The sequence below is a fragment of the Aethalodelphis obliquidens genome, unplaced genomic scaffold (assembly GCF_003676395.1).
Source record: "Aethalodelphis obliquidens isolate GAN/ISIS:26980383/991018 unplaced genomic scaffold, ASM367639v1 scaffold26, whole genome shotgun sequence".
Lineage (NCBI taxonomy): Eukaryota > Metazoa > Chordata > Mammalia > Artiodactyla > Delphinidae > Aethalodelphis > Aethalodelphis obliquidens.
The window spans coordinates 6951507-6976694 of record NW_020837970.1 but is presented as its reverse complement, the minus strand read 5'-3'; the positions used below and the strand labels follow the sequence as shown (position 1 = coordinate 6976694).

Here is a 25188-nt window from a genome sequence, read left to right as displayed (position 1 = left end):
TCTGATATTTTTCCTCCTCTTTTTGCATCTATTTTATTATATAGCGCTATCATAATGATCAGTAAAGCAAACATAAAGAATATAAAAATGCCTCCTTGAGACTCGAGGGCGGCGGTCCTGCGCCGGGCGAGGAAGCGCCTGCAGCCTCTCAAGGGCCGCAGGGGTTGTGTAACAGGTCGCCTGCCGGACAGAAACGCTTGACAGCCCCGCGGGCCAAGTCGCGGGCGCCTGCGCGCAGGCATTAGCTCCTCCCTCCCTTCCTTCCACCCAACGGCTGAGGGTGTGGTCGGGAGAAGGAGCCCTGAGGCTTCCCGAAGACGCCACGGCTCCGCCTCGGCTTCCGCCAGCTGCGGCGTCTGGAGAAGGTCGGGATGTTGTCATTTCCTCCGGAGCAGCTCTCTGCATCCGGGTCGGCTGTTGCCGCTGTGGCTGAGGGACTGGGCCCGGGTCTCACCGTCGGAAGGGAGCGGGCTCCGCTCGGCGCTACCTTCTGCGACCTGGCCGTCAGCCCTGCGTCGCCGGCCTGGAGGGGCGAAGAAGACGAGGAGGCCAAGGGTTCCTCCGGGGTCAGTGCGACTCGGGAAGGCTGGGCACGGCGGGTCTGAGCTGGGAACAGTCCTGGGGTGGACGGGGGGACGTCCGAGGGGCGCGTATCCCGGACCGCCCGACAAGGGAAGCCCAGAGCGGTATCCACTGTAGGACGCGCCGCGGAAACTGCCCGGAGGCACTTCCCGGATCCCCGCCCCGCTTAGGCCCCCGCCCTTGGCCAGGCTTCTGATTGCTTTTTGCCACCCTTGCGTCCCCCCTTCTCCCACCCCTTTTCCGTTTGTAGGGGTGGTGCTCTCTTCTCTGCCCCTCTGCACATCCCCCATTTTGGGGGCACGTTGGTCCCTTGTTTGTCACCAGCGTTGGTCCTGGTGCAGAACAAAGAAACTTGGATGTCTAATGTGCTCCACACCCTCCGGGAATATAGACACGGAAGCGGCATCTGTAATCAGGGCTTTAATGGACCTTGATATGTGGAAAGCCCAGTTCCTGCGTGGATTCAGACACTGCCTTTTACTTCCGTACCTGGCAAAAGTGGTTTGAGTTTCTTGATGCCCCTGGAGATCTACTAGAGCAACTCCTATTAAATCAGAAATGTATTTGGGTCTGATACGTTGCTTTGAAACCCCCTTGGTCTTCCCTGTTCTGGGCAGCTCTTTGAGAGCACGGCTTTTGTCATCTAGGTAGTCGTAGCGCCTTGCATGTAGTTAGTTTAATGAAGTGTGATTGTGTTTTGGTGGTGGTTTTTTTTTTTTCGGAGTTTTAAAAAAAGGCTATTTCTCCTAATGCTTAATTACTTAATTTTTAAAATTAAACGTATTTTTTCTTTAAAATTATACAAGAATTTCTGCCATTTGTAAATGGGTGTTGTTTCCTCAAAATTATAACTGAAGTTACCGTGTCTAGTTACCCTACAGACTATTTTCTTATGATTTTGCATATCTTCTCCTTAGTTCTTATCATTTTACATTTTCTCCACACAATCTTTTTGATTTTCATGATCTCCTCTATTGCAGCCTAATATTGTTGGGTTTAGACAGGAAGTATGACAGGTCCACTTCTGCAAACATGGGGCTTGAACTAGATCATCATAAGTCTGTGCTATTGTAGTCTTTAGGCATTACAGGACCTTTGAAGCTAAGTGTAGCCATATCTGGCATTGCAGGCTTATTCTGTAGAAAGTTGCCAGTGAACTGGAGGCGGTGTACTGTATTAGAAACAGTCTAGGTCTAATCTGGAAACCAGAATGTAGTGTTATTTGCCTCATATATAAGATAAAATGGGTGTAATAACATCAGTGTTTTATACGACACAAAGTTTTTGGGTGGGACGCATGGGATGATGGATGTACAAGTGGTTAGTAAAGGGGAAAAGCACTCTTTAGGAAAGTAGTTCTCTTCCTTCTGGTGTAATGTTCGTAGAAGGAGCAGTAGTGGAGAAAGGCATCTAAAAAAGGAAGTATATGTGTAGCCAGATCCGATAATTTAACCTTGGCTGATAGTGGATCAAAAAATGCCATGTGAAGTTTGCATCCTATAAAGCAGAGTGCTAGTATAATGTGATGATAATAATATTCCAAAGTTATAATTTTATGTTACATCCAATGTTTGTAACTCCACAGAAAAGTGTTACAGATCAGTTTTTAGACTTTAATCTTCTTAAAGGTCTCAGAGCATTTCCAGTACGTTCTGCATACTGATAATATAATGTACCTTGTATAGTTGGCATAATTACCCTGTGCTTTATTGTCACAATTTTGAGAAACAGCACTATTGTAATTTCTCTTGAATTTTGTGTTAACATTTCTGATAGGGTGTCACATTTAATTGAGATATATAATTGACATGACAGTTTTTTAGTTTCAGGTGTACAACATCATGATTCGATATTTGAATATATTGCAAAATGATCACCACAATACGTCTACTTAACATCCACACTTAGTTACAAATTTTTTTTCTTGTGATGAGGACTAATATTTACTCTCTTAGCAGCTTGTATATATCTAATACAGTTTTATTAATTATAGTCACTATGCTATACATTATATTTCCAGGACTGACTTATTTTATAGCTGGAAGTTTGTACGTTTTGACCCCCTTCATCCATTTTACCCACCTCCCACCCCACGACCTCTGGCAACCACCAGTATGTTCTCTGTATCTATGAGCTTGGTTTCGGGGGGGTTGGGTTTTTTTCTGTTTTTTTGTTTTTTGGGTTTTTTTTTTTAAAGATTCTACACATAAGTGAGATCATATGGTGTTGTCTTTCTCTGTCTGACTTACGTTACTTAGCATAATGCCCTCAGGGTCCATCCGTGTTGTTGCAAATGGCAGAGTTTTTTTTAAATAGCTGAATAATATTCCTTTGTGTGCGTGTGTGTATGTGTGTGTGTGTGTGTATTCATCGATGGACACTTAGGTTGCTTGCATATTGTTGGTTATTGTAAATAATGCTGCTGTGAATGTGAGGGTACAGATATCTTTTCCAGTTAACGTTTTCATTTTCTTCCAATAAATACCCAAAAGTGGAATTGCTGGATCATATGGGAGTTCTGTTTTTAATTTTTTGAGGAACCTCCTTACTGTTTTCCGTAGTGGCTGCACCAGTTTACATTCCCATCAAGGATCCCCTTTCTCCTCATCCTCGCTAACATTTGTTATTTCTGGTCTTTTTGATAATAGCCGTCCTAAAGTGTGAGGCGATATGATATCTTTGTGTCATTTCATTCTTAAAAACCTGCATGACTCTGCTCTCAAGGAAACAATGACAAGCATATAGGATTTTTACAGGTGTTTTGGTGACCTTCCTAAACACATAGGCTGGGCCTAAAGTATTTTCTTGTAGTGCTACCAGCATTGCCAGCTTCACAGGAAAAAGTGAACATAAATATTTAGAATGAAGCCCTTTCCTTTAAATGGGGATGTGAAAGCCTTGCCTAAGCATTTCCTTTTGCCAGATTGATTTCAGCATACGTGTTGGTTATTAGCACCTACATCTAGGTTAAACTACATAATAGTAAAGTTGTCATGTAAAATTGTAAGTGATAATTCAGGCAGTTCTAAATATGATCTTAATATTCAATTTCTGCTTATATTGTTGTTTGTTGTTTGTTACATTGTTAGGCTGCATGGGGAAATCCCCGTTTTCATCTTGGTTAAATTTACCACCACACCTCACTGAGGTCAGCTACTGTTTTTGAATTTGTCTCTGTGACCTCCACTGCTAACTGGCATAAGTAATGATGTACCACCACTACCACACATTTGTTGAGAAATCAGGGTATTCCTGTTGCATTTGGTTATTTTAACAGTTGGCATCTTAAAGTATTACTTCCCCATTCTGATTTACCAAATCAATGAACAAAAAACGGGAAACAGCCACGATTAACTTGTGAATCAGCAGCATCCTGATTTCCTTCAGAGTAGTTGTGCTTATATTGCTCCTGTCTTGTTTCCTGTTCTTACAGCTGCTGATAATGTGCTTCTAAGAGCAGTCCTCTCTCTGTCATTTAAACTTTACCTAGTGTACTTCTCCCCTAAAATTGGTGATGAAATGGTTAAGAGTGAATCTGTATTTCTCTCTCCTCCTAGGTTTCGTTTAACTAGCTTAATTAATTATCCCCAAACTAAATATCCATGTCCATATGCTGGGGTGTATTAACATCACATGACTCAATGATATTAAAGTAAAAGTTGAATGAATCAGCTAAATGAGCTGAGAGACTCTGGCTGCCTGTGTCTAGAGAAGTATTTTCACGTGGTTGACTTGTTCAAGTGGTAAAGCAGCTAAAAGACATGGTTTATCTTTTAGAATTTCACAAGGTATGTATTTTCTCTTACAAACAAGGAATAATTTTACCAACAGAAATAGACACTGCTTGTATGTAGGTTGCCCCAAATATTTTCACTACTCTTTTTGAGGGGTAAAACTAAACAGGGAGACTATTTATGTAGTTTAATTAGAAAAAAAAACTTAACAGGTTGAGCAAAACAAATGGTTACTATTCAATGTTAAACCTTACAATTAAATGTTTATTTTTAAATTTAACTAATGTTTAAAGACCCATTATGTGCCGGACACTGTGCTAGATGTTGGGAGTATAGTGGTAGCAACTTCCAGTCACCGCTTATATTTTTGAAATATTAAATGTTTTTCTGAGTATGTGGGGTATTTGAAAAAAACACTCAGAACATCCTATTATTTTTCCAACACCCAGTAAAAATGTGAAACTAAGTAATGAAAGCTCTGATTATTAAATCTAGGAAAAAACATTAATTCACTTCATAGTGAGTATCAAAGATTTGAAAAAACACTGAGAAGTGTAATGAATTTAAAAGTTGAGGGACTTCCCTGGTGGCACAGTGGTTAAGAATCCGCCTGCCAGTGCAGGGGACATGGGTTCGATCCCTGCTCTGGGAAGATCCCACATGCCGCGGAGTAACCAAGCCCGTGTGCCGCAAGTACTGAGCCTGCGCTCTAGAGCCCGTGAGCCACAACTCCTGAAGCCCATGCTCTGCAACAAGAAAAGCCACTGCAATGAGAAGCCCGCACACCTCAACGAAGAGTAGCCCCTGCTCACTGCAACTGGAGAAAGCCCGTGCGCAGGAATGAAGACCCAATGCAGCCAAAAAAGAAAAAAAGTTATAAAAGTTGGAATAGACTGTCAGTTTTCAACCTTAAGTAATAGAATGCTGCACTCTCACTTGAACATGAATTCTAGAGTAATAAGTATTAAGTATTTGGGTTTTATTGATCATAATTTGGGGGTCTTTTCTAATAATTCTGTGTTCTAAATAGAAAATTATTTGTTAAAGTAGGTATCCCTTTTTTGTTTGTTTTCCTCTCTACAGAGAGTAAGAGTTGCTGTCAGAGAACAGTCTATGAAGTGGTCCTTGAAGGTGTGTCAGATTACTTTATAGGTTATGTATCAGAAACAGAGAAACTGCTAAATAAGTCAAGATTATTATATTTTAAGTGTGTTTTCCATTCATTTCTCAAAATTGCCTGGCTCAGTTTTTCCCGGAGAATTAAAAATGCCTTACTCCTATGTGTAAATTAACCGACTTTTCCCAGCAAACATGTTGGTGAAGAAAAGACAGCATTTGCTTTTTTCTATTTGCAAGTGGTTCCTCAACAATTTAGACCTTTTGAGAATGTTTGAAATCTCTTGAGCATAAGTAAGAATTCAAACTGGGAAAAGAGCCTCCCAGTCTTGGCAGAGATATGAATGTAGTTTATTATGTGAAATCTAACACTTTAGAAAATTTCCAATGTAATTTTGTTGTTGTTGTTCTGGAACATAATGGTTTTTTGGTACAACTTTGTGTATCTTTTGAATGTTGTAATGACACAGCAGATAAGGCAACCATAAAATATGACCACAAGTTATACATACATGGTTTTAAAAGTTAAATAATTTAGAAGGATTTACCATGAATAGCATCTTCTCCCCCTCCCACCTTATTTCTTCTTCCACTGGTGTCAACCACTTTTAACTTTGTTTTAAAACTGCTAGTGATAACTAGTAATACTTTCTATCTCTTAAGACATCTATGTTTTACTTCTTTTTTAAAAGATAACTTTAGACATCTATTGACTTACTCTAATGTAAGTGAACTAAATATTCCGTTTATACCTCTTGCCCCCTAAAGTTGTCACGATTTTTGTTGCACTGTTAACCAGTTGATCTTAATGACTTCTTAAATAATATACTTAAACCTGTATTTCTTATTCCATCAACGATACCAAACTCTAGATCCTTCATTTTGTAAACTGCGGATAGTAACACCCACATCCTTTCTTGGAAAAACTGAAACTAAGTTAAAACATGGAGTTGCGTGAATAGAAATATTCACCAAATTCAGTGTCTGAAAACTCATGCTAAACTACATGAGAAAAGCTTGTTATAGATATGAAGCAAATCAGAACGTAGCATAATTCATTTACTGGACAGGTACTGAATAGCCTTCTTTAAGTGGCTCAGGAATTATGTCATTGGAACTATAGAGAAGTAATATAAGAGCACACCACTTGGACTCTGCTGAATCAAGTGAGTGTAAATGCTATTTACCTAGTGTTCAATTTCTAGAATTAACCTCTCTCCAAAGGACAGAAAATTTAATTATGGGTGTAGAATAGAGCATATATTTATTTACTTTTATTATTTGTGCCCCCCATCCCGCAAATTGCTTTTACATAATTTACAGTACCTAATAAATTTTAAATCGTGTCCTGGGGCACACATGCATATATGCAAATGGAAGCAGGTGCTTCACTGCACAATACCCTTATTATAAACAGTAATTACTGGAATATATACACTCTGTTTTCTGTTCTAATTCTTGGGGGAAAAAAGTTGTAGTTGCAACCAACTAAATTTATTTCATGATCAGGGTGGAAGTATGAACTAAGGTATAAGATTATTGCATCTTTTCAGCAGATAAAGTGAAAAATAAGCCTATAAATTTTTTTTTCGTTTTTTACAGGATCTTGGCTCTCTGGGTTATCAGGAGCTTGTAGTTGACATTGAGTCCAGGCTGAGGATGGAAGGTGTTGAACTTAAGGAAGAATGGCAAGATGAAGATTTTCCAATGTAAGCAATGCTTTTAAATGAAAACAAGTAAACAAAACTTCACAGTTTCTTTATTGAGATGTCACTTACTACAGGGGTCCCCAACCCCCAGGCCACGGACCACTACTGGTCTGTGGCCTGTTAGGAACCCGGCCACACAGCAGGAGGTGAGCGGAGGGCGAGTGAGTGAAGCTTCATCTGCCGCTTCAGTGCCGCTCCATCACTCGCATTCCCGCCTGAACCATCCCCCCACTGCCCCTCTGTCTGTGGAAGAATTGTCTTCCACGAAACCGGTCCCTGGTGCCGAAAAGGTTGGGGATTGCTGACTTACTAAATGAATATCAGGCTTCTTAAAGAAACCCAGTGTTGCAAAGTATTCATTTAATACTGGTAATAAGAGTCTGAGGGGTTTCTAGGGGAAGATGGTCTTTAGAAGTCTATAAGAATTGTTAAGTTGTATGCTTTTATTTTGAGAAAAAGCTTGTTAAGTAACCAAGGAAGAGCTTTCTAGGTTATCTGGCGAGCTACCTTGACACATTTGCATTTGTGTTTACAATTGTATTGGCACCAGTCGGGTTAAGAGAAAAAGAGCAAAGGCAGACTTTATATTTAAGTGATGCTTCCATGCCATCTTGGTCAGAAGACCATCCCAGTGCATAAGAAGGTTCCTTAGCAGTTGGAATATGGACAGCTGGTGAGAGTACTGAGTCATTGCATAGCATAGCATGATAATAGTAATAAAGAAATGCAGAGCTCAAAATACGTAATCATCATTACCATATTCCCATTGTGAGTGACAATTCAGCTTCATTGTACATTGTATCATGCATCACGTTAAATTCATGCATTCGAAATATATTTGTTTTGTAGATTAATGATTTTTTAATTTGTTTTGTAGTTGTATTTAAGAGCAGTTACATAAGGAATATATATACCTACTTTTATGTGTTGCTTATGTAAATATGTAAGTCAATTCAGACAGTCTGAAAATTTTCTTTGACAGTGGTTTGTAAATTACTAAACCTTAAGAAACATTGGTTTATTCAGTTTTCCACATAATTGTTTCTATAAGCTATTTTAATAGATCTTTGAACTTCAAAAAATTTTTTTTTAATTTCTGGGTTAAAAATTGTGTCTGTGTGTTCTAGACCTTTACCGGAAGATGATAGTATTGAAGCAGATATATTAGCTGTAACTGGACCAGAGAGTCAGCCTGGTAAGAACTTGACACTTAGTGATAGACTTTAACTGTGCTATTTTTTGAACACATTTCTTTGTCAAGATAAAAAATATACTCAGTTTTTATTCCATCATAGGGTGCCAAAGGGTAATTTGAATGTTTAGGAAAGCGTTTTTGGATTGCTTTGGAATACTTTTCAGAAACATACCTTTGGGTTTTAGAAATTTCAACCATAAAGGGGTGAGAGGAGATCGTTTTTAATAGTAAAAGGTGACTATAAGGTCTGCTGCTGTTATTTAAAAAGGCATATCCTTGCTGAGATGTGTCATCTTGCTGTGATACAGAAGCAATAGTGATCAAAATCCAAAGTTTGTAAATAAGTGCTTTGGAATTGTGTTTAATTAATGTTATTTTCTCAAGAATAAAGTGATTAAAGTTTTTCTCTTATTCAGTTTATACATCTAAGCATTTTTTCTAAATATATCTTTCACTTTTTTTTTTTTTTTTTTAACCCATTCCAGGCTCACTAGAAGTTAATGGCAATAAAGTGAGAAAGAAACTAATGGCTCCTGACATTAGCCTAACCCTGGATCCTAGTGATGGCTCTGTGTGGTCAGATGATTTGGATGGAAGCGGGGAGATTGACTTAGATGACTTAGATACACCATCAGAGGACAGTAATGAATTTGAGTGGGAAGGTAAGTGTTTCATTATTTTTACCTGACTTTTATTAATGAATGTTCGTGTTTATATACATACATAGTAGCATTTTCCTATTAGGATAATTGGAAAAACTTAAAACTTGATCATGAACCAGCTGAGAGATTTTGTTGAAAAAATCAGTGGCTAAGGGATTTTGTTGAAATGTTATACTTTCTAAAGTTCATATATTTGTTGCAAAGATATGAAATTCGGCTAGACACTGAATACGATGGCTTTCAAAACCGTTTATAGTAGATTACACATGTGGCTCTATTTTTTTCTTAATTGCCCAATGCTGTAAACGTACGTTTTTCCATGTTGCTCCCAATATTGCTTGATAATTATGGCATGTTCTTTTATTCAGTAGATAACTAAGAAGAAAAGCTTTGAAGAAACTTATGCTTTAGGGAATGTGCTAAAAGTAGTTAAGAATTTGCAGAGAGGGAGTTCTGAAGGGAGTGGTTTTTTTTTGAAGGTGTTTTTTTTTTAAATAGGTTTGCCGGATAGTGCTGCACTTTGTAAACAACTACCTTGAATTAATGTATTCTCCTAGCCTCCACCCTTATATTCTTTATCATTAGTTATTTGGAATTGAAAGGAATTGGCATGTGTTTTGCTTTGCATGCTTTCTTTAATTAGATAATTGCTGTCTACAGTATCTTTATAGTTGTTAATAATTTATATATGTTTAGTTCATCTTTAAAGTGATTTTTATTTCAAAGCAGTGTTTATCACTAGGTATGTTATCTGCAGTAAAGAGTAAGATCCTTAATGTGCTGTTATCTTCTGTTCCTTTTTTCTTCCCTGTTTCACTGGTTCAATATGCAATCCGGTAATAAGCAATATTTTATAAAGATACTGAAATAGTTTTCTGCCTATGTGTTTTGTCTCTTCTTTCTTTAATGCTGCTGTAGTCATTTCCTGGAAGGATATTTTCCGTTAACAGCTTTGTCTTGGAAACAAACAACTAACATACAGTAGGTTTCCCCTTCCCCCATCTTTTGGTAAGGACTATGATACTAAAATTTCGAAAATCATTGCTTCATTAAAAATCAGCTAAAGTGCAATCTTAAAATGTAAATTATACCTAATCATTGGTGCTTGTGCTTTGACTAATGTCAATTTAAAATAGACTTTTGCATGTACACTTCAGAATATTATCAGTAATTTTCTGCTTTATAAGACTGATCAAATGAGAAATAATCATTGACTCGTTAACCACTTTCTATCTGGTATTATAATGTTTGGGGAATAATTTATGTGCTCAACAACAAAAAACATTGGCTCCCAGAGAGTTGCTTTAAGTAACCTATAGTGGTAACTGTCTGTCAAGGACAGTGTTGTAAATAGAATCTGGAAAGGCATTGTAGGGCCAGTGTACTAAGATTTTGATGGCTGTGTGAATTAACGTTTCTGAATTTGTGGATGCACGTTGTACTGCGATTAGGTCCTTTCTGAATTAAGCAATTCAAAACAAGTTAACCATGATTTCCAAAAAACAAAATGGCCTTATATCAAGAATAAGCCTTTTCCTCTATTACAGAAGAAATATTTAAAATTCCACACACAGGGAACTCTGCTCAGTATTATGTAACAACCTAAATGGGAAAAGAGTCACTTTGCTGTACACCTGAAACTATCGCAACATTGTTAATCAACTATACTCCAATATAAAATAAAAAGTTAAAAAATAAATAAAATTCCACAGAAGGTATAATAAAAAAATTCTCTGAACAATCTAATTCGATAGTAAAGTGGTTAACATGTAATTTGATTTTTATTTTATAAATAACAATCTGTGATTCAAAAACCTTTTATTTTGACAGATGATCTTCCGAAACCCAAGACTACTGAAGTTATTAGGAAAGGCTCAATTACTGAATATACAGCAGCAGAGGAAAAAGAAGATGGACGACGCTGGCGTATGTTCAGAATTGGAGAACAGGACCACAGGGTTGATATGAAAGCAATTGAACCCTATAAAAAAGTTATTAGCCATGGAGGTAATGGTTACCAAAGATTTTTTAGATTTTTTAATACAATATCAGAAATCTGAATGCTTAAGAGAATCTCTCCTTTGAGATATTACATAATTTTGAAAGCATAATAAACATCATGTCCTTTTAGAAATGTAACAGGTTTGAAGTAAAAGGCTAAAGCCAACATTTAAAAATTGTTAACACGTGCATACAGTAAGTTCAAAAGGTGTAAGAGTGTACGGTGAAAACTGTCTCCTTCCACCCTTATCCCTAGACACCCCTAAACTGGGACTTTCTCCCTTTTTTATCCATTTATAATTTATATACAGTGAGCTACTGTAATCCTTTTTTTGTAGCATTTGTATATTCCCTTTTTTTCCACCTTCATTGAGATAAAACTGACAAAGTGTGTAAGTTTAAGGTGTAAAATATGTTGATTTGATACGTTATATATATATTTTCTTTTAATTTTAATATTTAGTTATTTGGCTACCTCGGGTCTTACTTGTGGCATGTGGGATCTTTTGTTGCAGTACGTGGGCTCTTTCGTTGCAATGTGGGCTTCTCTTTAGTTGTGGCCCTCGGGCTCAGTTGTGGCATGTGGGCTTTAGAGCGCGCAGGCTTAGTTGCCCCTCGGCATGTGGGATCTTAATTCCCCAACCAGGGATCGAAAATGCGTCCCCTGCATTGGAAGGTGGATTCTTTTTTTTCTTTCGCTTTCTTTTTTTTAAAAAAAGTTTTATTTGTTATTTATTTTGTTTATTTTTGGCTGCATTGGGTCTTAGTTGTGGCACGCGGGATCATTCGTTGCAGTGTGTGGGCTTCTCTCTAGCAGTGGCGTGCAGGTTTTCTCTTCTCTAGTTTTGGTGAGCAGGCTCCAGGGCGCCTGGGCTCTGTAGTTGTGGCACACAGGTTCCAGAGCACATGGGCTCTGTAGTTTGCGGCATGCAGGCTCTCTAGTTGAGGCACGCGGATTGCCCCGCAGCATGTGGGATCCTAGTTCACTGACCAGGGATCAAACCCGAGTCCCCTGAATTGTAAGGCGGATTCTTTACCACTGGACCACCAGGGAAGTCCCTGGAAGGCGGATTCTTAACCAGTGGACCATCAGGAAAGTCCTTGACACATTATATACTGCAAGTGATTGCTACCATAGCATTCGCTAACACCTGTATCACATCACATAATTACCATTTCTTTTTTGTGGTGGGAACATTTAAGGTCTAGTCTACTCTTTTAGCAACTTTCAAGTACATGATACAGTATTGTTAACTATAGTCACTATGTGGTACATTAATCCCCAGAAATTATTCATCTTCTAACTCGAAGTTTTTACTTTGATCAACATCTCCCCTTTACCCCCAGCCCCTGGTAACCACCATTTTAGTCTCGGTTTCTGTGAGTTTAGCTATTTTAGATTTCAGATACAAGAAATGCTCTAATCTTAAGTGTACAGTTCACTGAATTTTGATGAATGCCCATAGAACTATATACACTTAAAATCTACACCCCCAGACAGACAGAACATTTTCATTGCCCCAGAAAATTCTCTGGTTCTCCCTCTCAATGAATACCCTCTCTCCAATAACCACTATTCTAATGCCTACCCCGTGATTAGTTTTGCTTGTTAAAGAATTTCATGTAACTGGAATCATAGTTTACACTCTGTCTACTTTCACTCAGCCTAATAATTTTGACATTTATCCATGTTGTTGCATGTATCCATAGTTCATTCCTTGTTACTGCCGGTTTGCTTATCCATCACTATTTTGATGGCCTTGTGAGTTATTTTCTAGTTTGAGCTATTATGATTAAAACTGCTGTGAACACTTTATTTTTTGTCTTTGCCATTCATTTGCTTTTGGCTTGGGGGGGGGAGCTGTGTTGGGCTGCACACAGGTTTCTTTCGTTGCTGCGCTCAGGCTTTCTCTAGTTGCAGCGAGTGGGGGCTACTCTTCATTACAGTGCACAGGCTTTTCGCTGTGGTGGCTTCTCTTGTTGTGGAGTACGGGCTCTAGGCACGGGGGCTTCAGTAGTTGCGGCTCGCAGGCTCTAGAGCGCAGGCTCAGTAGTTGTGGCGCACGGGCTTAGTTGCTCTGCAGCATGTGGGATCTTCCAGGACCAGGGATCAAACCCGTGTCGCCTGCATTGGCAGACGGATTCTTAACCACTGCACCACCAGGGAAGTCCCCTGTGAACGTTCTTATACTCTTTTGCGCTTATAAATACAACCTGGCCCTTTAAAATATGAATCTTAATTTGCCTTAAAACCCTGAACAAATCATTTAGCTTTACCACAAAGTAGACAGTTAGTTCATTCCACATTTTTTTTTGGAACACCCACTTTGCATATTTATGGAATATATAAAAATAAGGCTTTGTTCCTTAAGAAATTTACAAGTCAAATAGGAAAAGCTATGAAGTGCAGTTATAACATCTATCAGTCTGACTGTCTTGTATGTAGAAGTTTACATAATCACTGTGTAAATAGCACCAGAATGTTAGTGGTAGTCAAAATACAACTCTATAGAGCATGTCATACTACCTGAAATCCTAATTCAGGACAGGGGGCCACATAGGTCAAGCAGATTGGGTTTTTCACATAGTCGTTTCTGCTTAATTTACTCTCTGCCAAATGCATTCTGTTTATTTCTGTAGTCTTCATTCATCTGAAAGCAAATCTCTTGAATATTTGCAGTTACATTATTCTGCCTAATTTAGTCTTACTCAGTGAAGAAAACAGGATAATATGGATCACGAAGTCCACAGACATGTATTAATTCATCTAGTTCATTGGAAGCAAGTTGTGAGACCTGCCTCATTGTTTAAACCTAACATTTTTGAGAAACAGCACTTTATTTTTTTAGGAGAACATAATTAGGGCCATTTTATCCTATTGAGTTACCACAAGGTGTTTTGTGACTAAGGGATTAAGAAAGGTAGTGAATATTCTAATGTACTTGAAATGTTCCTTTTTAGTGCATGTTTGTAAACAATAGGAATGAAAATTAAAGCAGAAGTATTTGTTGCTGGTTACAGCTTAATATCTATATGAGAATTAAAACATTTATGTTTTAGAGATTGTAATTAAAACGTATATTTTAGTGCTGTTTTTCTTCACTTAGACTTAGGTCAGACATAATCTTTTCTTTTTAATACCCTAAAAGCTACAAAATGCTAGACATCATTGAATGTAAAACTATTTTTTAAAGAGCAACTACTTTAAGCAGAAGTTGCATAAGAATGTTTTATTGCAGATGTTGTATCTGGTTGGATTATTATCTACTTGCTAAAATAAGGCAGCTTTCTGAGTATGCTAATTTAAGTGGGTTTCTGGTTTTTATGCCCACTCTTTCCTCTTTAAATTTTATTGTTCTCTTTTTGAGAAGAGAGGATTTAAAGAGCTCTGTAAGACTATACAGGGTCAGAACAAAAAAAACCATACTTTTTGATTCAGAAATGTGTGGAACATGCACCACTATAATTTATCAACCATAAATGATATCCCCTGAAACATCTTCAGAGTATAATCATGCTGGTTTCTTTTTCAGGATATTATGGGGATGGATTAAATGCTATTGTTGTGTTTGCTGTCTGTTTTATGCCTGAAAGTGGTCAACCTAACTATAGATACCTGATGGACAATCTCTTTAAGTAAGTAGATCATCACAAAAATGTTTGGACAGAATTGAGTACATTAGATCTCCAGTTTAAGGAAGAGAACTTTATTTAGCTGGGTAGAAATTATTGCATTGGCCAAAAAGTTCATTCGGGTTTTTCCGTAAGATGTTACAGAAAAACCTGAGGGAACTTTTTGGCCAACCCAATATAAATAATCCTAGTTCTGATTCCTTACGTCTATCCCTTGGCATTATAAAAACTATCCATTTTCCAACTCAACAGAAGAATTGTCATTTTAAAACTGGAAGAGATATTACAGATTATGTGTTCCAACTTCATTTTACACTTGAGGACACATTAAGTGCTTTATTGGGGAAAATTTCAAACATATACAAAGGCAGAGAGAAGTATATTAAATCTTTGTGTAACAATCACCCAGTTCCACAATTATCAGTTTATACTTTATTCCCACAAATACCTCCCCATGGCATAATTTTGAAGCAAATCCCAGACATCATATCATTTATAAACATTTTAAGATGTATTTCTAAAAGAAAAGAACTTTTTTTCTTTAAATAACCATAATACCAACTAATGCTGTTTTAAATTTTTGCTCTCACTGAAGGGGAGGGAAGGGAATTGTGTTATTTGGATAAGCTGGTTTGGTTCTGCATAGCAATGTTTCTAAGACTTTATTTGTACAGGTACGTTATTGGCACTTTGGAGCTGTTAGTAGCAGAAAACTACATGATCGTTTATTTAAATGGTGCAACAACTCGAAGAAAAATGCCCAGTCTGGGATGGCTCAGGAAATGCTATCAACAAATTGATAGAAGGTATTGTAAATGCAAGTGGAAAGCTAGTCTGAATAATGTTTATTATGTCCTTATTAGATTAAACTTTATTTCTGTTGCCACTTAAAGTCACCATGTATTTCTTCAGAAATTACATTTATTAATTTCATAACAAGTTTCTATTTTCAAACTTATAAAATAGCTCTTTATTTCTCCTTTGTACCACATCAAACATTTTCCTATAATTTACATTTTGGGAAAGGATGGAGAATTTAGTACATTTCCTATTTTATTACATTCTGAATTTTGCCTCATTTATAGTGCTTAGTATATTTTGTTAGTTAAGATGCTTATTTAGCTGTAATCTTTCTTTGGAATGAGTTCTAGAAATGTATTCTCTTGGGAGTTAGTCATCCATGCTAATGAAAGGAATTTTGATCCTCTATTTGGTTTGATTTGACCACAGCTAATTCAAACTAGGTTTAATCAACTCAGATCCAGTAACAGGTTTCTCTTCATACCTGAACATGACATTGGCTGGTTCTTGTGATTTTTTTTTTTTTAATACTTAGTCATCACTGTAAGTGTGAAATATGATGATAAAAACAGCAGTTTTTATTTCATCATTCTAAGTTGTCTAAGATAATGCTTTTTTAAAATTTATTTATTTATTTATTTATTTATTTTTGCGGTACGCGGGCCTCTCACTGTTGCAGCCTCTCCCGTTGCGGAGCACAGGCTCTGGATGCGCAGGCTCAGCGGCCATGGCTCATGGGCCCAGCCGCTCCGCGGCATGTGGGATTTTCCCGAACCAGGGCATGAACCCATGTCCCCTGCATCAGCAGGCGGACTCTCAACCACTGCACCACCCGGGAAGCCCTAGGATAATGCTTTTAACTTTCAATAAAAATTTTAGACTCCATAAGAATACATTAGATCTGATTCATGTTGCCTGTTCCTGTGGTGATCTCTCCTCTCACCTTTCTGCCTGCCCAGTGCCTTTCATGGTGTTGAAGAAATTAATAACAGTTTCCCCTCCATCCTGAAAAATGAAAAGAGCTTACTTTTATATTCAGTATTGGCTTCTACCCCTGGTTGACAGTCTTGAAGACAAGTGAATGTATATTAGGGGACATTTAATAACAGGCTACACTGTGAACATAAATTTAGGTAAATGAAGTAGAGTTCATTTTGTGGCAGTGGGAAGGACCATTGGAATTCAGGAGTGCATTTTCTTTTGTTTGTTATCTTTTGTTGTCTTTAGGAATATCATATCCAAATGACAGCTCTTGAATGAGGATTTTTTCAATTTTTTGTATAGATTTGCACATACTTACTGATGTCTTAGCTTTTCTTCTAGCATTAGAATTTGTAGAACTTTAAAATTTTTCTTTTTCTTTTAAACTCCAGGTTACGGAAAAACCTAAAGTCTCTCATTATTGTACATCCCTCTTGGTTTATCAGAACACTTCTGGCTGTTACAAGACCATTTATTAGGTAATTTTCTGAGAACCATTGACTCTTAAAGAAACCCCCACAGACTCCTTGTATGAATTTCTTGTCAGTTCTGTTGGTCAGAAATATTAAGGTAATTATCTTTATTTCTTTCCATAGCTCAAAATTCAGCCAAAAAATTAGATACGTCTTTAATTTGGCAGAACTAGCGGAACTTGTCCCCATGGAATATGTTGGAATACCAGAATGCATAAAACAGTATGTTTTGTTTCATTTTTTTAATTGTATTGGATCTTTATATTTTGATGTGCAAGAGGTAAATATTTCAGTACCCATTCTTTCTCCCTTCATATATTATAATTATTTTATAACTGCTCTTGTTTTTATAACAAAGAAAAGGGGGAAGAAGACACTTTCCAACACTTTCCCCATAAGTCACCATTTTCTTCAGGCTATCAGTTGAGTAGGAGGAATTGTTTCTGGTTTGGTTCATTTATATTTTTAAAGATAGTTACAGTCTTAAGAGATGGTCTCTTGATTGGTTAGTACTAAGGAACATTCTCCAGACTTGAACATGCTGGTCTCCAAATTTGAGTAAGCTTGTCATGGCATCAAATAATATTATTAGGGAAGTAAAATATTTATATCTGTCAAATCTTAATACTTTCCAGTGGCTGGAGTTTGTTCTGTTTACCAAATTCACTTATCTAACTTCTAAAAGGAATTGGTAGAAGACTGTTAACATAAATACTTGAGTATCACAGTGCTATAATATAGAAAAATGTTTCTTTGTTCTATTAATGTGATGTTTTAGTCTGTTGAATGTGTCAAAACCACATTTCTTAAGTCAGTTCTGACTTCCTGTATAGTATGTTAATATTTTTGGGTTTGCCTGCAAACTTTTGAGTTTATTTTTAGTGCCTTTTTTTGAGTTTTTGTTCATCTTCATAACATGTATGTTTACTAAAATAACTCTTCCCTACCAAGGTATGAAGAAGAAAAGTTTAAAAAGAAACAGAAAAGGTATATGCACACCTTGACTGGGTTGCATCTAGACTAGTCCATTTGCATTGCACAGACTAACTCTTCCTTATTGGTTGGTTAGCTCGTAGACAAAGATAATAGCATTTGTAAATATAAATATACCCCAGGATTCAAATGTAGAGTGAATCCAAAGTTCCTGATGCTGAGTATGGCTTGGATTCACTCTGTTTTAACACCATAATAATCTCAGTTACAAAATAAAGACCACACCTCCTCCTCCCTGCTTTTGGTATAAATACTGACAGTAAATTCCTAAGAATACTATTTGGAAAACCAATTATTTATAATACCTTACTAGTTTCACCATACTTTAAATCTCTAAGTTGCGCTTTTGAAATATTTGTGCACTTTTTTAATGTATCAGTTTTCCCCCCTGGGGTTGATGATTATATTTGCAATGCACATGTTCTTTGGCTAACCAACATTGATTTTCTTGTATGCTTAAATGGCCTGCTAACTAGTCAAATTCTACATGTGATAAAATACCTAAAAGTTCAATGTACCATTTAATAGTTAAAACACTCTGCTTTCCATCTTTAATTTAATTTTGAATACTTCTGCTTTGAGCATAACAAACTGTCATCTGTTAATATCTTGGCATAGAAGATGAAAGGCAAGTGTATAAAATAGTTACCATTTTATATAGTAATTTAGAAAATTATAGGATTTAGATCTAACTTGTTAATGGATTTTTAAAATATTAACAACTAAATTAGCAAAACAGATTGATACAGTCTCATAAGAGTTAAGGTGAGAGATTTGTATGTAGTTATCATTTGGACCATTGTAAGGAACTGGAGCTGGAATATTCTTAACTTTGAACACATTTTGGCTCTGTTGATGAGCAAGACTTCAGTTGACCATGTGATAGAGTCATAGCTTTACATTTCTATGTGACACTTTACAGCTAAACATTTTAAGATAGAGATAAGGACAGTGATTTTAAATCTTGCTAATTTCTCGTTCCTCTCAAGACATTGGTGTGAATTTGCCAGACAAGAGGCTGAAGTTTAAAATGTAGTCTATAATTGTAGAGTATTTTGAAGCCAGCTGCTTCATGGATTTCAAAATGAATTGCCTTTGTTGATGAAATCTGCTATGTTGTGCCTTTTTACAAAATTCTTAGTTAAGTAACTTAGGCATCAGAAAAAAAATAGAATTGTACTTCTTATTTAAATGTATTGTTTGAAACCTACCAATATTATTTTATCTTGATTTTTTTTTTACTTTCGTTTCATTTAATCTTAAATAGAATCATTACATATATCTTTTAGGCACTTCTGAGTTTTTGTACAGAGTTTCTTTAGCCTTGAAAAATAATAAATCCTTGTCAGCTTGAAAAGGGTAGCACTCAAGTTTTAAAAATAGAAGGGCATGTTTTTAAAACCAAGTTAACAGAAACTGCATGGGGGAGCTTATTACCCAAGGTGAAATTTCTATGAGTACTGGTGATAAGGGTTCAAAACTGAGTGTGCTGAAATAGAGCAGTTTTAAATGTTTTAGATGTTTGTTTCAAATAACTCAGTGCAAGTGTAGCCAGGTAGATGTTGATTGTTAAAATATTTGAACAGAGTTTAAAAATAAAGTGATTATGAAATTAGTTCATACCGATATTTCACATGTTGAAAAGATTGATGTGTTTTGCATGCCTTATCAAGAATATGTACCTTTCAGATTTTTGTTACCAATATAAAAAATATTTTTAAATGCTGTTAATCTGGCTTTACCACAGGCCAAGGCTTTTAGGTCTGACTCACTAATGTTCAGGTGATTGTAGTAATGGAAACAAGTGTGAAAAGTATCTTCATATATCATACCAAGTTGTTTTAAACTCTCCTCCATCAGTGATTCAAACTACTACAAATATAAATATACAAGTATAATAGTAAGAGATTGTTGTACATTATCTGTGAAGGGTTGTCTATAATTTTTGTGTGGTAATTACATAATTCTTCTAATCCCCACTTGCCTAAATTTTGATGTGATCTCTATGCATCCCACTCCTGATCCAATCATATTTTTAATCTACATCTAGATACTTCTGATTATTAAATTCTGTGGCTTCTTACTATCAAGATAAATAAAAAGTATTCACATTCTAAGTGTACCAATAAATTTTGGAGAATAATTATGGCATCCATAAATATGTACTTTTACCACTGAACTTAAAAGTTGATCAGTTGATGGCATTAGTGGCATTTAAATATTTCAGTTAACAACATCATTTTTGAGGGAATTATTTTTCCTGCCACTCAGATCACTTAGCTCCCTGCCTCAGCCATGCTACAGTTCAACATTTTAATATGCCTGTTGTAATTTGAACTTTTAATAAAGTTTATATGCATTTGTATATAAAGTATCTTACAATCTTAAAAAAAAAAACAATAATCACATTCTTGCCAGTGTCCTCTTGCCTTTAAAAATTATCTTTCCTGGTTGGGAAAATGTTTGGTAACCTTTTTACTATGTCTGCTTCTTTGCAAAGCTTTGTTTATAACAGAATAATAATCTATGGTAAAATCAGCCATTATTTTTAGAAAGAGAATTGTTCATTTGCTGATATCTTATTATCTATATTGTTTTTCATTAAATAGAGTTGATCAAGAGCTTAATGGAAAACAAGATGAACCGAAAAGTGAACAGTAAGTTTGGCATCTAGTCCAAACACTGAAGAATGTGCTGATGAAGCAGTGCTTTTTTGCATTTATAATGCATTTATTGGTCCTGATTTTTATGTAACCTGTTACAAAACTGACTTGACTTTTTCTTAATGGACTTTTGTATAAGGGACTGTTCACTGCTGTACTGGTTTGCAGATCTCTTGAATTTAGCTCTTTACTAGCTAATTATATTGTAATCATTTTATATTTTATATTGCTAAATAGCAGAGAACCACACTTTATATAAAGCAGTTTTTGCATTTGTTTATTAAATGATGCATTTTCTTCAGTAAAATATTTATATGCCTAAATGGAAAAGGAAAGAGATAATATATATTTTTATGTTTTTGAGCAGTATTTTTTAATGTATACCTTTCTTATGGAAGAATATGCAGGTAAATAAGACCACGATTTTGTAAAATGCATGTTAAAATATTTGTTTTTGTAAATGGTTAAATACACTTCCTGGGTCACTTAGAAAATACGCTCATAAGGTGAGGGACAGTTAAACTGGTTCTCATGAATACCCAAAGGTCATATACATAATCTAAGTAGATTAGTACCATTCTGAGTTTTTTTCTCACTTAACATTTATTTCTTAATTCAGACACAAATACAAGTGTATTGCACACTTTTTTTTTTAAACATAAAGACAAGTCAAAAAGCCATTTTTAGAATTAGAGAATTTAAGAGGTTAAGAATTGGGGCTTGTGTATATGTATATATCAGACATTTTATCTTCTGGCCGAAAGTCAGAACTTCATAAAAATTGTAGGTTTGTTCACTAATGTGAAATAAGCTGTGTGTCCAGGGTATCACTCTCCTGAATTGGTGTGAGTGCAGTGTAATATTCAGAGAATGTGATGAGTTATTCACTGTCACTACTTTTCTTTAGAAAATAGGGGCTGCTTTTTTAACTACTTTCAATGTGGGCACTTTACCAAAATACTTTCATATCAGGTGTTTGACCCAGTCAGATAAGGTGTGTTTTTCCATTTTCTGTTGAATTATGTTGACAGTACTGTAAATTAAGTTATTTTGTAAGTCTTAGAGCATCATCATATTATGGTGTTTTGCGTTTGGTGTAAGCATATGAACTCCTTGTTTAATTTGGTAAGTACCTTGACTCTGCATTGAAATTGTATTTATGCCCCAGATAGAACTTAATTACCCACAAAATCATTCAAAAACAACAGGTTGGTCTAATACTGTGTCATATACTTGTGTGACTTATACATTTGGTAAACTTAGTACCTGCCTGATTTAAGGGTCACACCACACTCCAGCCCTTCTTATAAGGTAATTTACAAAAGAGTAGTAAAACTGAAGTGCAGGAGCTAAACCTCTAGGATTTATTCTATCCTAGACTGGCTTTTATCATTGCTGTTTTTAGTGTAAAGTTTTCTATTACAAAAGAGAATTTCCTTTACTTTTTGTCCTCCTCAGTCATAAACTTGACACAGTAACCCAAGTCCAATTATGGCAGATGCTGGAGGATTCCCAGGATGAGACTTTCTTTAGCAGCCTCCTGACTTCACTTGGATCCAGCTGCTGTAGGCAGATCCTGAACTAATGTCACTATAGTCAATAAAGCTAAAACCATTATTGCTTGCTCAGATCTTAGCAATACTTTGTGTTCAAAAAGCAAATTAACAGTAACAGTTTAGGCATTCCTTCTGAATTTACGAATAAAAGATCATATTGAATTTAATTGTGATTAGAGTCTATATTTGTAGAGTGCTTTAAGTGACCTTTCATCAGTAAAAGTAGTCTTTCATCTATAAATTTGTGTCTCAGTCAAACCTGGCTGAGCTTTTTAAATAGGTGGCTTTCCTCCACATTAAGTACCCAGTTCTTCAGTTGCAACACGTTACTGTTTATTGACTTTTGCATTTGCAAGCATTGTCCCTGATTATAGATACAACTCGTTGCAAAAGTGGTGCATTTTCCTACATATTTTTTTAAAGTAGAGATAGCCTATATTCTATCAGAACATTAAAATTTAGAGGGAACAGTGATACCATTTGGGATATAACCAAAGGGATGTGCTGTGAATCACTAGATTTAAAAGAATACCTGTTCTAACCTATACCTTGATGAAATCTGGTATAGGGACATGCCCCGTAATGTTTCATAGCTGTGAGACTTAAGATCATAACAAGTAGGTCAGAGGAAAAGCATTTATTAAACTGGTTATTTGTAATTACTAGCTATGTGACATTTTCCCCATATCATTCAGTTTTAATTTTCCATTAGTGATTGAGGTGAAAGTACATAAAATTGTGTTATTTTATCTTTCTGCTGGGATCATGGTTCTAACTTGTTTAATTTGATGCTTATGCCACTATTTTTTGTTGTGTTTAGGTTCTGAGTGCCTCTTCTTAGTCAAAAGTTTCTCTTATAAAGTAATCTGATTGTGTTCTCCTTGGTCATATTCCTTATTAGCACCAAGGGAAGATACTATATTGATCCCACAGTTTAAGCTTAATAGTCTTTAACTGGGGGTGGGGGGAGTATAAAGAAATATGATTCCAAGTAGGGCCTAGCAGGACCTGGAAAGGAAGATAACAAAACAAGGAAGTAAGAGAAAGAAAACTATAAAGGGATAATGAGTTAGCTAAGATTCCACTGAATGTGTCCTTGTTAAGGGGAGTGCTGTATATGGCAGCAGTTGGTACCATTTCTTGTATCAATCAGGAAGACCTGCAGGCTACATACAGAATATGTGAATAAGACTGTGGAGTGAAGGGGGCAAAGGCTGGTAATACTTACAATGAAAATTCATATTTTCCTCTGCTTTGTCTCTTCATACAAAAGCAAGTTTAAACAGGGAGGGTCAGCAATTACAATGCTCAGATTGAAGTGTAGGGTTACGTTACTTTTGACATAGCTGGTAAACATTTAATGTATTGTTCCAAAATGGACATCACTCTTTAGTAACTATACTGAATACTGAAATTTGCTGATTGACAGGTATATATAGGTTGCTAGACTTTCTTCAACTGCAATTCCAGAATTTAAAAAGGTAAGGAATCTGCTTTTTTGAGAGTCTTCTTTTAAATGACTGTGTTACTCTGGCTGTTTTTACGTGATTGCTCAGGGAATTTGAAAGTGTTTGAATTAAAGGAGAAGGGGCTTTTTAGATTTCTTCAATTGATAGTTAAAAATTAGCATTAGGATATGTCCAGTTTCCTAATGAGATTGGTAAAGTTGTATATAAGGTGACAGCAGCTTCATCCTTTTCCCCATGTGATACGTGGAAAATTGCTAACATTGCTCCTACAGGAGGAGGAGGAAATAGACTGAAAATAGGTAGTTATGGCTACCACATTCTGTTTTGTTTTCATGCCTATTTTTTCTCATCCTGTATAGCTATTTGAGAAGTGGATCACAAATGTCAGAAGGGTGGGATAGCTAGAGGAATTAATGTACTTAAAAGTTAGACCAACTATTCTGTTAGAGTTTATCTTGTAGGAACAGGGATTGCGTAATTTGAGTTGCTGGGAGAAAGAGTTAAGGACTTAGACTTGCATGAGAAGGTCAGCTGGTAAGAGAAGTGGGAGATTCTCAGTGTTCTAATAGTAAGGAAGAATTACCTGGAGAGTCTTTCATCCCCCTCTTCCCATCCCAAGATTCTGAATGAGTTAGAATCATATCAGTGGTGAGTCCCAGTAATGTGATCCTTTAAAATTCTTAATGGTAATTGAAAATAATGTGTTGACCAGCAAGGAGTGACACTAAAATTTGAACAGAACTGTTACTTTGTTGCAGCTATATATGATAGATCTACTTAATTTCTTATGTTTTGAGAACTACTTTTATGAAAAGTTTACATGAAGCACTTAATATAACACATCAAACACCAGAAGAAAATCAAAGTTTAATGCTTTCATTTACTAAAGAATTATTATAATATCTGTCTAATTCTATTTTATAAGACATTCTACAAGAGGTTAAAACATTTGCATTTTGAAACTTTTATGCGTTTTCACATTCAGTGTAGCTAAGGAGGAACTTGGAAAATAATGTTAATTAGCTACTCTACTGCACTTTTTGTATTTGAATTTTCTGAAGTTATGTCCCTTAAACAGCTTATTTACATAAACTAGCTAGTAAATATTTGTGGTGTTCAGGGCACTGACTTGCACAGCCCTTGGGGCACATGGAACACAATTCAGAGTTCGTTAGACACTAATGCACTTTGATATATATTTCAAAGATTAATACATTTTTCTTACCATAAATTCACATGCTGTCATTTAGACACAGTTAATGTACTGTGATCATTTTATCACTGTTCAGATAATGTTGCATAGCCTAGTGCTCTCCTTTTACAGTGAGAGAAATTCAGTTCTGAAGACTGTGTGTGCAAGATGTTGATGTGGTCCCTGTAAGAAATACTAAGGTTGGTCTTGATTTACTAAGAAGATGTAATATTTTCTTTTTCTCTGACTTGTTAGGAATACAATAACTTGTGTCCTGATTTGTTGCATATCGTATTTGTGCAACGTTAATGAATTGAAATAAATTAATTGGAAAGTTTTGGTTTTGACTCATTTGTCACATTTTTCTGTCTCCCATTTCACTACTGAATTTTTACAAAGTTTATCTTGTAAGCTTTTCAAATAGTTTT

General features: G+C 36.0%; 1 protein-coding gene across 4 annotated transcripts; it reads left to right on the top strand.

The window, feature by feature from the left end:
• The first annotated feature begins 344 nt into the window (after positions 1-344).
• On the top strand, positions 345-25107 carry BNIP2 (BCL2 interacting protein 2). 4 transcript variants are annotated; one of them, XM_027123179.1, is made up of 13 exons: positions 345-566; positions 5400-5447; positions 7035-7141; positions 8269-8336; positions 8822-8998; positions 10829-11005; positions 14533-14635; positions 15292-15438; positions 16807-16893; positions 17011-17109; positions 17839-17874; positions 20490-20537; positions 23529-25099. In XM_027123179.1, the coding sequence occupies exons 1-13, from the start codon at positions 372-374 to the stop codon at positions 23536-23538; spliced, it is 1302 nt and encodes a 433-aa protein (XP_026978980.1). In that variant the 5' UTR covers positions 345-371; the 3' UTR covers positions 23539-25099. The 4 variants fall into 4 exon arrangements, with proteins under 4 accessions (XP_026978980.1, XP_026978981.1, XP_026978982.1 ...); XM_027123180.1 differs by having other exon boundaries at positions 357-566; positions 15307-15438; positions 23529-25107; XM_027123181.1 differs by lacking the exon at positions 17839-17874 and having other exon boundaries at positions 357-566; positions 15307-15438; positions 23529-25107.
• Positions 25108-25188: the final 81 nt, after the last annotated feature.